Genomic DNA, 16,080 nt, shown 5'->3' on the forward strand with positions numbered 1-16,080 from the left:
AGATGGAAAATTTTAATCTAGGTTACTGAAGCTGCTGAGAAAAATTACTAGCAAGCCACACAAGCCACTGACAGAGTTCTGTAAAGACAGAGCGAAACTCAAACACAAGCTAATTTTGAGACAGAATAAAATAGTAGATTTGAGAGTTTAGGAGAAGACATGCACACCTCCCAGCACTACCTAGAACCTCAGACAGTTAATCAAGTAACAGAGAGCACTGCAGTCCTTCAAACCACCAATGAAAATATATGAGAAACCTTGAAACCATTTGGAATCTTTAATATAAATATTCATATTTTATTTCTTAGTGAAGAGCTGGTCTCTATGAGTAGAAGGGTTATGGCGAAATCTTTGTCCCACTGAAATTGAAACTGAAATTTCTGGGTTTTATTATGTGACCCTGAAAAAATATATTAGCTAAATACTTATAAACAACACATTTCTATGATTATGTGCCTTTTATGCACTTCAGGAAAGTCACCCAGATACATGTAGATCAGATCACAAGAGTTATCATAATGCACAAACCAGACCTTGCATTATTGACAAAGACTACAAGCTTTTTCATACACTTTGAAAAGTGTATTACTGTACTTTAATAGTTTTGTCCCAAAACACTGATTTCAGATTATCTGTCTTACTAAATGTCCTAATTATCCGTCCTAATAGTTCGCACTGGAGAATTTTGCTAGACAATTCTCCGTATGCAGGAGAAAGACTGAAGAACTTTGTCTTCTGAAGTCCTGCAAATACACTCCAGGTTCTTCTTACATAAACACCCTTCTGTAAGAAGTGGGGTAGACGTTCACAGAAGGCACCTCCTTACATCAACTCAATCTAATATTTGTAGAAATGGTGAAATAGGCTTTTGCTATTCTTTCAGTCAAGACAAAAGCAGAACACAACCACTGACAATACCAATCTGGACAATGGTTGTTTTCAATTTGTTTTGAGGGCAAAGATCACTCTTGTTTTCAGGTAAGATATTATACTACCTAACGATTTATTTTGTACTGTTAACTCCTAAGGTCTTACCAACTTGATCAAGGATAACACAGCCACAGAATGTATCAGGGTTGCTATTAAATCCATCAAATTTAGCCATACACTAAATTGTTATGAAACCAATTAACTGCTGGCCTGAATTCATTTGGTCATACTCAAATCATTTCCTGTCAAACATCTGCAGAGGATCAAGTTATTCTTCATAGTTTTGCCATAAAATTTTGCTCTTATTTCTTTAATCCGTTTCTTTCACAGACTCTTCCTGAATTTTTTTAAATCCAATTTCAATTTGAGGTGGAACAGTCTTTATATATTAAACTAGGAAAGTTTTGATACCAGTACTCTCTGTGTATCAGTTCTGAATTCCCTTCTACCCCAGCTATGCATTTTTTGCTGATGCTGTTATTTCTGCACAACGTTTTTGCTTGGACTCTCACCCTACTCCCACTGAAGTCATTCAGTTGGAATCTCCATCACTTTGAATAATCATTATACTGTGCAAAGGGAAGAAATATGCAATAGCTAGACAGTAGGAAAAAAGTCTATTACTTTATATTAAAATATAGCTGGATTGGGAATACAGCTAAACAAAATCAAGAATTCATAAAAATTGACATAGTGTTTTTTTCTTTTTGGTCAGTTTTGCTGATCAAGAAGTTTGTAGGTTTTTCCCTTCTTTCAAATACATACAGCCATTTTCTAGTAAAACTCGCTACAGTAAGTGTAAGGCAACAGCTTTTCACAAGTTCTAAATGGAAGTGTCTTTTGCTCTGATACAACTAAAGAAGTTTAGATGAATAAGAAGTTGTGCAAAAGGGAGGAAAGCAACTGAGCTAAAGACTTTGCAAGTAAACAAGAATCCTAAAAAAGGAGAGACTGCAGATCCCATCTCCTCTCGCCAACTGTATTTCTGCCTCTACTCCATGAACAAGCATAAATCCTCTCCCACAGTCTGGCAGACACTTTCCTCTGTCTGCATTTAATCATCATTTTCCTATTACAGGCCCAGCTTTCTCTCCTTCAACTTTTATCACTTGTCCTTCATTAAGAAAACAAATCATATTTTCCTTGTCCTTCATTATGAAAACAAATCATATTTTCCTTCTTTAGTTCTCTCATTTCTTCCAACTCAAGTCTTCCTCTAGACATGAAAGAAAGATCACCTATCCACTACCCCATCACACACTAGCAGGTAGAACTTGCTTCTCTACGTGTTGTACATACTAGCTAACATTTTCCACAGTGCACCCAATGTGATGAATTCAAGGGTGTTTCAACTTGAGAAATGCTGTATGGAAACAAACTTATATCGTGTTAATAAATACAACATGACACAAGTATGTATGGTAAGAAGACAAACCCACTGAAGTCAGAAAAATTTGCATGGGCTTCAAGGAGCTTTGGGTGAGGTCTTTGATACTTGCATTATTCGGAGACAGAGCTAAAAGGGACGGGAGAAATGAGATCCTTGAAACTGTCCAATTTATTCACGGAGAGACTATTTAAGGTCATACCAAGCTATTCTCATCTGTGCTTGTTCTGTACATCATACATAACCACTGAAGGGAATAATTACTGTTGGGGTTACTTCATAAAGAAGATGCTATTTGAATTTAGAATAACAGGAAATAGAGTTATATATTAAGCTTGGAAAATATTTTACTGTCCATACCAGATGAGCTTCTCATGACAAGGAATATTACATTTCACCAGAATATTGGCTCCTTGTAAATGGATAAATTGAACTCCTTTTTTTCCTCTCAAAACATTTCAAATGTTTTCATATAAAGACCTACATCAGGACAGAGTTATCAAGTTATTATGTGCCTCATTATGCTATATTACCAATTTGACCTTAGGTGGGAATACTGCAAGTCTGTCTTGCAGACAAGATGATAGGAATTATTACATATATACACACACAAGCACACATGATTCTTTCACTACTCAAAGTGCACTTGGTGGGGAACTACAGACAATATGATTTTTTTAATACATGTTCAAAGACTGCTTTCATGCTATTCGTGGTGGCATTTAGTGCTTACTGTACACAGACCTAAAAGCAATACCTCTTTGTAGCAACTCTCCAATATTCCTGAAAATATTGATTTTTCCCTTCTGTTTAACTGAGCCCTGGGAACCAGATTTAAAGTACTGACTTAAAGAAAATCTGTACAATGACCAAGTTAAGTAAAAAAAGCTGATTATTTTCAGAATATCACACAAGTCATACGTGTTATGATCTGACCTTCAGGAGCTGGTTTACTCGCATTTGTTTTTTCTGGATCCTTCACCTTGGATTTACTTGTTTCTTTTCTTCTCTCTATATCTTTAACTGAAAAGTAAGAGGGGGAAAAATAATCAATTAAACTAGAAACAGTGCAGTCAGAAGCATGCAGTTTTCTTCTTCCAGATAAAGAAGTTGCACACAACATCTTGCAATATGCTTAGGTAACAAGTGACTGTAACTGGGTCTTCCCTCCCTCCCCTTTGGGTTTATTCTTTTAATGAATTTTTCCCCATCCTATTATCATTATTAAAGTCTCAATAATGACTCTCCGCACATAAGAGTCCAAATACAGTGACATCAGCACCTAAGCCCACACTGACAAGATCCAGCACTGGAAATATAGACCAGAAAATTGGCAAAGCTAGCTGGGTTAAGTCCAGCATTGCAGAGTTCCACTCCAACTCATTCAACACAAAAAACACATAAGCCAGCTGTTATATTATCCTCTTTAAAGAATCAGCTTAGATCTCATGCCCAAATTTGTGTTCAGGGCACCAAATACTCCGATGAGAGCAAAGTTGCTCCAAAACTCAGGCTTCAACAGTTTCCTGTCCCACAAGTGGGTGGGATACCTCCCTTCTTATGTCCCAAATCTCTCATAACACCCAAGCAGAACCCAGCCTGATTAGCAATTCCTAGTATTACATTAGTAGCTAGTATCACTCTACTCACAGTCTGAAAGATTCTTTCAAAATCATTGCTAAAGTCATATATAAGGAAAAAATAAATCCTTTCACAATTTCCTTAGAGCTCTAATTGGTTTCAATGCTTCAGCTGTCTACAATGGCCAGGAACAGCTTAAAAGAATGAAACAGAGAATATCTTTCCTAGAAAATAAAATTCTACTCCAATTAAAATCTTTATGTTTTTGTAGACCTGGATTATGACCGACATTCATCCAAGCAGGAACTGCGTCTTAACCAGGATCAGAGTCAGTCTACATCGTACAAAGCCCATTGTGAGGGGGTGAAAGAAGGTCACTTGTCTCTTGAAACGTATGATGAAACATAGACAACACAAGTATTCTGTTTTACAGAAGGGGATCTCAAGTCAAATGGATTTCACTAATTTACCCAATAGTATATGGAATATCCAAAACAGCCAAGAATGTTCTAAGTTCCAATCCAAAATATAACCACAAGACCACCTTCCTTGGTCTTAGGAAGACAACAAGCCATTGTCAAGCATCTGAATGTGACCTTTTCAGTCTGATAACCCTCTGCAAAACCTACAGCCCTCACACTCCAGGTGTACAGGTAGGAAGAGTGGTGAAAATATAACCAAAGTTTTGACTCCACTCATTAACGCAGGACATGCGCCTGTACATGTCCTCTACCTTTAGCAAACAGTTGTGAAATTGATTCAGAAGCAAATTCAGGCCACAAGCTTGCTGAGGAGTCAGCCTTGTACCAAGGTAGATCTTGGTTATTAGTTGGGTTACAGATAAAGCCATGATAACACCAGGTCTTACTCCAAAGTCTGGGTTTAATCCTTATCTAAGGAAGTCTCCAACTACAAAAAAATAAGTGAAATTACTAGAATAATACTAGTCAAAAAGGATGCCATTGCTTAGCCCTCTAAGAGCATTCCTTTGAGAAAAGGCTAAGAGCAAGTTCAGGAGCTGCTTGATGGCCTACTCTAATGTCAGTGCTGTTGAACAGCAAGTCTCCAGTGAAAGAGTACCAAAGTCTGAAAATGCTCATAGGAGTCAAGTCGGTCACATCCTGACAGAGACTTCTGGATTTGGAAAAGCCATTTCTAACTGTCAAAATTATAGGAAGAATAAACAAGAAAACATCAGTTTTATTCATATATTTACACAGACAAAAAAACTTACCTAATGCATGTTTTTACAGCTGCATCTTAAAAGAAAAAAATTTCCCAGGGACCTCTAAAAATTACATACTATGGACAATAACTTACAAGCAGCACTAGAATACGAAAGTGTACCTGGCTATATAAAGAGGAATATTCTTTTAACAATATAATTTTATTGTACGTTTGAGAATTCTTTGTACATCAGTTACAACTCAGCAGCATTAAAAACTTGCTTCCAACACACTAAACCAAAGGATATTCTCAAAGCTTTGTATGTGTTTGACCTTTTTTCAGCTCGAGAATCATTGACCATTTGTCAGAGAAGGGGAAAAATCATAGAATAAAGGACAGCAAAATAGAAGGATTTTTATACATGCAGTACCTAGTTTTACTCATGCAAGGCATCATAATGTCAAATGAAGATCCAGCCTCATTAAGTACTATATGTTTTCACCTGCAGCAAAGAGTATACGAAATACAACATAACCCTCATTCTTAAATCAAGTTGCCAGCTCTACTTTTCATGAAGAATAGGGGTAGTTCAAAAAACAGCCACACCTAATATTAGAGAAGGTGCCGTAGCTTTCTGTGAGCTGCTCTTTAATGTTAATCTGTGGTTTTGTGGGTTTCCTAACCAGGACAGAACTTAAAGTAATTAACACACAGTTGCAGTGATGAAAAGCTAGAAAGACTTTAACACACACCACATCAAGCAGTCAGTATATTTTATATTGTGCTAGTTGTAAGAGAAAAGTGGTTTAGCAATGCCAGTGAGAAATATTCAGTCAAGAGAATTCAGTAGGCTTTCAACAGTACTCCCAGACTCTCAGTTTTTCTTTACTGACTAAATCTCAACTGATCATATTTAACTGAATTGTTTAAGATGTAGATCATACAATTCAGCTAAGACATACATATCACTACAATATAGACATTAAGAGTATGTGTAGGTCAGATAAAAAGTATAACTTATAAACATACTTGACAGCTGAAGACCAGTAAGAATTTAGCCTTTCATAGTATCATTGAACTAGTAACTAGCTGCCAGTTGGCACAGCTGTAAGAATGTTTTAATAAAAAGTTGGACAAAGGGAAGGAAATTTTTTAAATATCAGAACATAGCACTTCCCTTCTTGTTTCCGCTCACTGAAGATTCTCTTCCACAAGATACTGGCTAATTTCATAACTGAATGAGGAAGAAACGGATTCCAAACCAATGGAAACAAAGATAGCCCAAAGCAAGAATCTCTTGTGCAAGAGCAGCTGGATCAATTCAGGCCTCCAGCTGTTTATGTACCAGTTAAAATCTGTGGCTCTGATTAGCCTTCCACCACAGGAGAAACTGTTTTTCCATTGATCCCTTTTGTGTCTGCCTTTGCTACAATTTCATAAGTTACAGTAAATATCTGATAAATCGTACATGTCAGGCATAAAAAGATACATACTTCTGAACTGGCCTTGTGCTGGTTTACTCTCCTTGTCTTCACTGAATGCAATGATCTGGAGGGCATAGGTTTGATCTGGAATAAGACCTTGAATAATTGCTTTGGTTGCAGTGTTTTGAAGAATTAATTGATTGGTTTTTCCACCTGTAAGAAAAAAGACCAAAAAAACCCCTTTGTTTGCTTTTCTTATAGCACGGTAAGTGTAATGACTTAAAACTGCCTCAAGCTTTACAGTGACCCAAGTGTTCCCACTTTTGGGACTATCCATACAGCCAGGCCAGAGGGCATCCTAGAAAAGCAAGAAGTCAGGCAGCCTGACTAAAGAGATGGACCAGTTTTCTTAGATAGAAACACTCCAAAATAAATCAATTAGTCTTTGTATCTGTGCCTCATGGAGTAGCCATGGTGCCCAGCAAAACTATTAACTAATTAATAAAGAAGCATTTGGCAAAAAGCTGTTAATTTTGGTAACATCATACCCACAGGCTTTCATCCTGCTCTGTGACTGGCTGCCAGTTCCAATTCCATCATACCCACATCATCTCTGAATACCTTCTTTGCCCACTTCCTCTGGGCAAGAAAATTCTCATGTATAAATACAATTATTAAACACTTCTGTGTATACATAGAGATTGTACAAAAATATGTATTTTAGCTGTATGTTAGAAGTGTATCTACATTTAAATTTAAATATATACACGAGCAGTGCCTCTACACAGGTAGCCTGATATAGCCACTTCGTTGTCTGTTTTTACACTTCAATTTTTTATTCAAAAATATTTTAAAATGGTTATTTTTTGTTGTTGTTTGGTCTAAAAATCTTTTTGGTCTTTCTGGGGAGCTCACTATGGAAGAAGGCTCATGGAGATCCACCTCAGCGCTTTGAATGAAACTAGGTTCCACACCCCATGGGAAAAAGGTAAAGACAGATGACACTAGCCTCAGAAAAGCTGTTCAGCCTTAGGATGACAGTTCTTTCACCTTTAAAAGACAACATGCAGACTTTTGTTTTACCTGAACTTGGAGTGACAAGAAGCTTATATCCAGTGAACTGTCCTTTGGGGGCTTTCCAAGAGATCTGTACACTGTCAGGACTGACTACATTATATCTTAGCCTTGTTGGTGGGGACACTGCAAGTGGGGAAAGAAAAAAAACATTTTAAACTCAAATAAAAAGCAACCACCAATTTTAAATAAACACAAAAATAAACATATAGAAGACAACACTAAATTTTAATTACAAAGGATGCAAGTTATTCAAAATGTCACATACATCAGTTTATTAGTTTGTAAAATGACATCCCCAGGTGCACTACTTCCCTCAGACATACCTTTTATTTATCTCTTTATAAAAACAAACTAACAACCTAACAGCAGAGGACAGAAAGACAAACAGTGTTAGACGTTAAGACTCCAGTTTAGCAGGCAAAGCTGGTAATAAAAATGCTCTTTGTTAATATATGGGAATTAAAATTGCTTTCCTTGCTTACACTGACAGTATGCATTAGCTAGCCTCCTTTACCTCAGATTACCGTGGGTGTTTCCCCACATTTAAGGTCACTCAGGGCCAAATTTTCAAAGCCTTGTGAAGACAGTAGACAAGAGGGAAAACAGGCATGCACAAGGCAGAGGGAACATTAGCTGCTCCATCTGCAAACCTGGCCTAAGCAGCAAACACACTTGCCCAGCTGCAAGCACTGCTTTGGTCTCATCAAGAAGAGTCGGCATGCACAGGCTAGTCAAGATTTAGATAGGGGCAATCTGGAAATGACAGCAAATCTGGCTTCTATTTATTTTGTGTCATCACCCCTAGGGTTCAAGTAGAAGCAGCAGGTGAAATGAATAAAAGCATGAAATGATTGAGGAAGAGGTGATATTTCAGTGAAGCAACATACAGAGGAACAAATGGAAAACCCACCCTATGTTGTTACTGCAATATGAGCAGTACTGTGTCTATGAACATTAATTAGTCTTTCACAGCTTCTCATTTCAATGCTCAGGCAAGCTCCACTGATGTTGGACAACGCTCTACATAGTATTTCTGATCTGCTCCAGGAAGCCACATCCCTCCTTCACAGCAAACAACTAAAGCAGAGTTGCTGGGTGCACAGCCTGTGGTACCCAAGGCTGTCAATAAGGGAAAACCTTTATACATTTGAATAGGGTTTGGCCATAGAGAACTAACTGATCTTGAGGGAAAGACAGCCCATGAAGCTATCCAGAGGCTGAGCAAGAGAAAGGGCTGCAAAAGCTTAGCAAACTCCTCCATTAGCCTCTTCCCACTACCTCCACAGCCCCCCGAACTTCATTTTCCAAACCCTGGGTGCCTCTGCCACTACCACCCCTAAGGTTTCCATTAAGTCTAAGAAATAAGGGAAATTATCTGAAAGGGAGAAGTGGCAAGAGGGCCCAAGATAGCTTTTAACTGACTATGCTCATGCCCACAGTTTGTTGGCCCACTAGATATACTAAGCCAATAGTGCTCATTATATTTCTGAGATTTAAGGATTACAGCATATGGAGCATCTTAGTCAACAGGCAGAATGTGCTGGCCAAGAGTCTCTGGCCTCTCCATTTGACCTGCTACAGTCAGTGCAGCTCTGGCACTAGCAGCAGCCAAAGACCTGTCCTGAGCTGATTATTTTTTCCTACATGCTTCTTTTTCCAAGAGTTTGAGGGAAGAAAGAAGGAGAAGGAAAGAGGCAGGCTGTAGAGGTAGGGGTGGTGTTTTCAAATGCTATCTAATATTAAAAACATTTTGGGTCTTAGAAATAAAAAGCCAGAGGCTTAATACAAAAGACTTATTCCCTTGCATCCAGCTTCTCAATCCACAACAGACAGTCTTTCCAGTGCAAAGGCAGGTTCTGCTGCTCTCTGCCTTGCCGAGTTTAACACCAGAACACAGAAAAGAGAGTACATAAGCACCAAGAACAGCTTAGTAACACCTCCACACTCTCAAAGACTTCAGAGAACAAGGTCAAGAAGAGAGGTGAGGAGACAGAAACAGCAGGTAGCACACCAATTCCACACACTCAAAATCATTCTAATTTACAGCACTGGGTTTACACCCAAAGAGTGCATTTCTCCAGCTGCCGGGCACAGTCTTGTCAGACCTCGTCTTCAGACTGCCTGTCACCTCGCTGAAGCTTAGAGAAAGAGAGCCTGCAAGCAAGAGTGTGTGCAGGAATCACCACAAACACAAAATCAGTCCTTTGAAAATTTGGCCCTCATATTGTAAAATGTTTTGCTGGGCAGGTTTCTGCAAGAACATTCAGCATGCTATAATTGTAATAAAATGACAAAGACTATGGTAAAAAGTTTTGAAAGCCAAACATATTGTAGTTATGGATTACAGCTTTTAATTCATTCTCAAGATTCATTCTGTCTTTGAGCTATATACAAATCACAGTGAACTGGGGTTGAATGAACCAAGAGCAACAAATCATACCTAGAAGTTTGCAAAATATGCAATTCCTTTTAGTATCTATTTCATCTAAGGAATAGCAAATAAACTTTTGAATAATGACAGTATGCAATGTAAAAATGCTGCACATTTTACCAGGATTAGGGGGTAAATTTGCAAGGGGATTAAGAGGCAGAGCAGAGAGCAACAATGTAACACCAAGGATTGACAAAAAAATCATGTTTTAGAATTTCAGAGTTGGGTTTTCTCTGCCATTTTCTTCCGACCCCTGTCAACCCATTCCGCTCTACTTTCAACTCCACAGTTTATGAAAGCACCTTCTAACAAAGAAGCATAGTTCTGGCCTAATAGCTATTAGCCATCACCAAACCAGGTAAATTTTGTGAGCCCCTAAAAAACAATCAGAGATCTTACAAGCAAAAGAAGGACACAATCACCAAAAGTTTTTCTGTTTACTACAGAGTTACAATGTGAAAGACTGGAAAAGTTGTGCCAGCATGGTCTTTGCATAACTAGTCAGTTTTCACTGGGTACTTTTTGTATCAAAGGTGGTGGGTGCAGGGAAACAGACATTCCCATACAGCAATTAACAATACAGAAGAAAAGAATTATTCACCAGGCAGATACTCAACTGTGTCTTAGTTGTGCAAAGACTAATGTTCTGGCATAGAAGAGTACATATAACTAAGGAAGTTAAAAATCTAACACTTGAACAGACAACAAAATATTGATGGGAATTACTACACAGTCACCAACCTGAAGAGGATATCTTTATTTCTTTGGACCTTTATTGTCTGTGGAACAAAATCTCACTTCTTGCAGAAAGGGAAAAAAATTAATCCAAGCTGAGTCAGTTAACTGATAAAAATCAGTAGCTAGAGCTTGTTAAGTGGTTTTACAGGAATGCAAAAGTGAATGGCCTTCAGCAACGTTAGAGCAGTCACCCAAAAGAAAACTACAGACAAGTTCAAGGCTTTGGTTTATGCCACCAGATAAATTCACACTCCAAATACATGACTCTTCTGGACAACTAGGGAAAAGGTCTTTTAAACTCTTCAGTGTCTTAATAGAAAAGCAAAATACCATAAATTGCATATGTGCAGCTCTCCAAGACACCCAATACTCCAAGGTCAGATACTAACATAAACTTTGTGGCTTGCAATTTACTTTTGTCATAAGAATTGAACAAGTTACAATTACTTAGCAATTACATTAGTAACACATGGAAAATATTGCTACACAAAGAAAAGTTTCCATCTTTAAGTACAGAAGGAAAATTCTTAAGCAAGTTACTTTATGAATAAATGGAAAATTCTAAAGTTTTTTCTTCCCTAGTGCTTTTTTAATGTATTATATAATTAGACAAAACCTGGATTTTTTGTTACTGTTGTTTAAATGACTTTATGCTGAATTAGGAAGAAACAGCAGTGATGAAAGAATAATTGTTGTTGAGTAAAAACTGAATGGCACTATGTAGTTTATAAGGTGTTCAGGCAATACATGAGATGAAACCATGGAGCTCAACACAGACAAATCCTCGGTTGAAGGAATAAATTGTAGCTTTGGGCATGTTGCCTTCAGTCTCCCAAACATATTCTCCTTTCCAAAAAGTCACATTACACACCTTTACCTGAGCATTTTTGCTAAAGGAAGGAAACACAAGCTGGACCTAATACCAGCTCTTCCTACACCTTGGCAGAGTTCACAGTTTCTTAAAACAGACAAACATACTGTCAGTGCTGTATTAAATTGTAATTAGGCAGCCAGCTGCATGAAGAGTTTACTGCCAGGGGTGGCAACCTTGAGAAAATAAAGGATTTCAGAAACATCTTATTACTTAAAGTGTAGCAAGAGGTATTTTTATTCTGCAAACATAGAATAGAGACTTCGTATCACCTCATTCAATAACAGAACAGTCATTTTGGGCCAAGGCAATAGTCCACTTAGCTCAGCATCACACTGCTGACAGCATTCAGCAGCTGATGCTTGCCGAAAGAGTATAAGAACAAGGGAAGTATTGTTCTTTATTCATCAAGTACACCAACTTCAGCTTCTGCTGGTGTGATGATTATGGAAAAATCTCTGACCTTCATTTCATTGTATTAGGTTAAAGAGTTTTCTCCCTTAAATATGACCGATAAACCAAACTGGGTTTTTTTTTTAAAAAAAAAAAAAAAAAGTGTGTGGGGGAAAGTATGGTTTCCAGGCTCAAGGAATTTTGCAAAATTTTCTGGAGATGGATCTCAGTCCCCAATCCTGTTTTGCAGATCTTAACCATATGTATTGGGACTGAAATACACAGAGAGAGGACTAACCATATGCTTTGCTTTATTGTCTCATTAAATCACAAACATTCTGGACTTCATTTCTGACCAGAATTGATGTGTTGAACATTAGGAACGTGTATTTCTTCATTCACCTCACATCATCCACATTAAATATTACTGCTTACATGTCTCCCTAAGTTCTGGCTTGTGAAACGCTCGCAGATTCCCAAGCATCCAAGATGGTATGCTTCCCCAGCACTTGAGTGCCACGCAGACTGGACAGCACTGCTACTTGCATTTACCAGAACTTGGAAAGCCTCAGGTTGCCACTAGTCTCTGAATGTGCTCATGAATAATGCATTACACAAGATGCTTTAGAAGATCCCCAGGATCAAGCTCTGCTCCTAGTTATGCCTATGCAGTCTCATATCAAAGGGATAACAAATATAAAGCTGAGAGAAATGTCTTTCTTTAGAAATCATAAAAACTCATTGGCATTCTTCCTCTCTTCTTCCCCAAGCAATAGGATGAGTTTCCTCTAGAAGCCAAACCACTGTCAACATAATCCAACAAGTATTTAAACCTCCAATCTCAGCAGTTATCTTTTAATACCCACAAAGGAGATTTAAAAAAAAAAAAGCTGCAGAAGTAGTCTGTGATATGTAACAGTCCTGTGTAATACTGTATGAAGTGTTAAAATAGCTACTGTTCCAACAAAGAAAAAAGATATATTCCATACAAGCTTAGTATCATAGCTGGTTCTTCAAACTTACTTGACTACATGGAGGACAGACAGTCACAGCAATTTCTGATCAGTACTTTCATGTAAGTAAGAGTAAAAAAGTAAAACACCATTCCATACAACTAATTTTGAGACACCTGAATTTGCAAAAAGACTTAAGCTACTTAAGATACTAGGTTCAAAGAACACACGCGAACACGTAATTCTACTCCTCCCACGAGATCAGCAGCAAAACTGCTCCATTTCAGTAGTACTAGATCCACATCCTACTAAGAGGGAAGTAACACCTGCATTTGGAATGAGAAAGTCTATTTCTGCACATCAGAGTAAAAAACTCCATCTTCCTATTTGTGACTTACCTTGGCCCTGGACATCACTGATGAAGAAAGCTGCGACAGCTAAAAAAGCCAAGAGGAAACAGCTCTGTATCTCATACCGACAAAGCATCATCTTCCCCTCAATGCACACAGTATCAGAAGGTCTGAAAACACATAGAACAAAAGGATTTATTAAACCTGCAGAGATAAGGCATCCACTTTCATGAAAAGTGTGGGCAAAATCTTTACAAATATGTTAAGGGTGAACGTCAGGAGGATGGAGCCAGGATCTTCTCAGTGATGCTCAATGGTAGGACAAGGGGCAATGGGTGTGAGCTGGAACACAGGAGGTTCCACTTAAACTTGAGAAGAAACTACTTTACGGTGAGGGTGATGGAGCACTGGAACAGGCTGCCCAGGGAGGTTGTGGAGTCTCCTTCTCTGGAGACATTCAAGACCTGCCTGGACGCCTTCCTGTGTGATTTCGTTTAGGTTCCTGCTCTGGCAGGGGGATTGGACTAGATGATCTTTCGAGGTCCCTTCCAATCCCTAATATTCTGTGATTCCATTTAAAATTCCATTAGAAATTTGCCACAGATATCAGTGGAGCCAAGACTTCATCCTGACAGCAGTTTTGAAACCAAAACATATTTTGCCTGAAAGGGACAAAGAATCCCATTTGGGTCACTCAACATTTCTGAAAATTCAGCCCACATAAAGAGAAAACCGATACTCTTTGCTGAGCTTGCATGAATACTGGAAGTAGAATTTGCTATGCATAATAAGGTAAAATGGGTATCTCTATACAACTAAGTGTTGCAAGCACCTTATCAAGATACCTGTGGGTAGAGAACTCTGACACTCTCAATAACAAAGTAGGGCTAAAACTGTTATCTACTTTATATCCAGAAAGCATCCAGAATGGGATGTTAAATTACATAGTTCAGGATTCTGTAATTAGAAAAGAGAGAGAGAGAACTACCCTGCAAGCCTACCATAAAATAGCAAATGTTGTAACTCAATAACGCAGTGAACTAATCATGTATCAGTTCAACTGAGCAATTTTGCACATCAGTTCTCAAAAAAGGCAGAACTTTGTTCTGAGGAAACACAAGTCCTCTTCTCACTTTCCTCTACAGCCTATTTTTCCTTTTCCTGTCTTACTCAACTTATTCTGTGCTCTCTGTTGTACTCTGGCACTTAGCAACTCAGACACAGCTCAAAAGGCATGCAAGGTACCAGCTGAGGAAGCACTAATGCTATTTGTAGGTAATACTATGGTCAAAAATATTTACTCTAACTTAATCAGTTAGGAACATCAACACTTTAGAGAGCAGCAATGTACAAGCACTCAGGGTAGTCCTAGGTGAACTAGTTGGGTTACAGGAAGTAATTCTGGTGCCAAAGAACAAGTTCCAAAAGGGGTAATTTATCTATCCACAGAAGCTGAGTTAAGAACAGCACACATTTCATTACCTGAACTTGGCCTTTAACACTTTCCAGTAAAGTTATTCCACATATATAGAAGTACCTCTCAAGATACATCAACATGTTCATAACATCATGTTTATAAACGTTTATCTATCACTCAACTTTACTGCACTAGTTTCAGTTGATTTTGTAGGTTAGGAAGAAGAATTTTTGCTGCCCTCTCCTGTTAGTATTTTACAGAAGAATCAAATTAAGATGATTAATAGTAGATCTGATGCTGTCAACAAAGAGGCAGCATTTGAAAGTTTACTTTGGTAAATTTCGGTTTATGTATTTCTGTTCTGTGGGTCCATCCCATTTCCTTCGGGTGTTGTTTTCTCTAATATTCCCATCATCATTGAATTTGCCTTACATGTCTTTATTGTCTTCTGAGGAAGGCAGAAATCAAGTTGTTCAATCGTTATCTAAAAGTATAAAAGGCAGACTGAAGTACCTCATCCATTGTTAAACAGATCAGAGGGTAAGATCTACATCTCCTCCTCTCTCCAAGTATATACAATTTGCCATAGTTATCCCAGGACTTGCTAGTCCTGCTGCAAATCCCAGTCATGAATACTTGATATGCCACCTAGAAATATATAGGGGAATTAATCTTTGTGAATTCCATCCCCACAGAAGGTTACCCAAGTTTTAGCCAAATTATCAACAAATTTCACACTACTTAAATATGTATTTTGAATCCATCTCTTACAGTATAAACCTCTCAAGCCAGAGGCAAACCGTTAGATCCAATAACAAAAATGTGCACCAAAAACTCTTAGAAAACATCTTCCAGATGGAATTCAGAAACCCAAGCAAAGTGCCCAGGCTTCCTACTACATGAACACAAAGAGTCAGACACTCAAGGACTGGATCCAGACTAGCCAGTACAGTCAGCAGGCAGTTGCCCAGTGACAGGCCATAGGAAAAACTAAGACAGTTCAGTCTTAGTCTGAAATTTACCCCTTGTGTATCTCACATTGGGTATCAAGGCTTGTCCCTTCACTCAGGAATACAACCTGGAGCAAGTAAACGTAGACTCTTCAAAGAGCAGCCTATAACCCATTCTTCAAAGCAGTTACCACTGATGATGTGCAGATTTCTTTCCACGTAATAACCCAGATATTAAAATATTCACTCGCAGTGGTGGCTCAATTCCCCATCTGTCAGATTTGCTATATAACCTCCTCCCAAGCAAGGGTTATAAATACAAACAGACAGGTAATCCTGCATAGAAACACTCCCTACTGCTGCTTTTAGAGAAAAGCCATTGTGCAGAGAAGTAAGATTTATTGGGGTATA

General features: G+C 38.2%; 1 protein-coding gene across 1 annotated transcript; it reads right to left on the minus strand.

The window, feature by feature from the left end:
* Positions 1 to 3,253: 3,253 nt before the first annotated feature.
* LOC104526814 (collagen alpha-1(XIV) chain-like) lies at positions 3,254 to 13,472 on the minus strand (the record flags this gene model as incomplete). Its single annotated transcript, XM_010170372.2, has 4 exons — positions 3,254 to 3,340; positions 6,559 to 6,702; positions 7,573 to 7,689; positions 13,351 to 13,472. Coding segments are annotated over 4 exons (470 nt in total), but the record flags the coding sequence as incomplete, so codon positions are not given.
* Positions 13,473 to 16,080: the final 2,608 nt, after the last annotated feature.

Source organism: Antrostomus carolinensis, unplaced genomic scaffold (assembly GCF_000700745.2).
Source record: "Antrostomus carolinensis isolate BGI_N321 unplaced genomic scaffold, ASM70074v2 scaffold20586, whole genome shotgun sequence".
Lineage (NCBI taxonomy): Eukaryota > Metazoa > Chordata > Aves > Caprimulgiformes > Caprimulgidae > Antrostomus > Antrostomus carolinensis.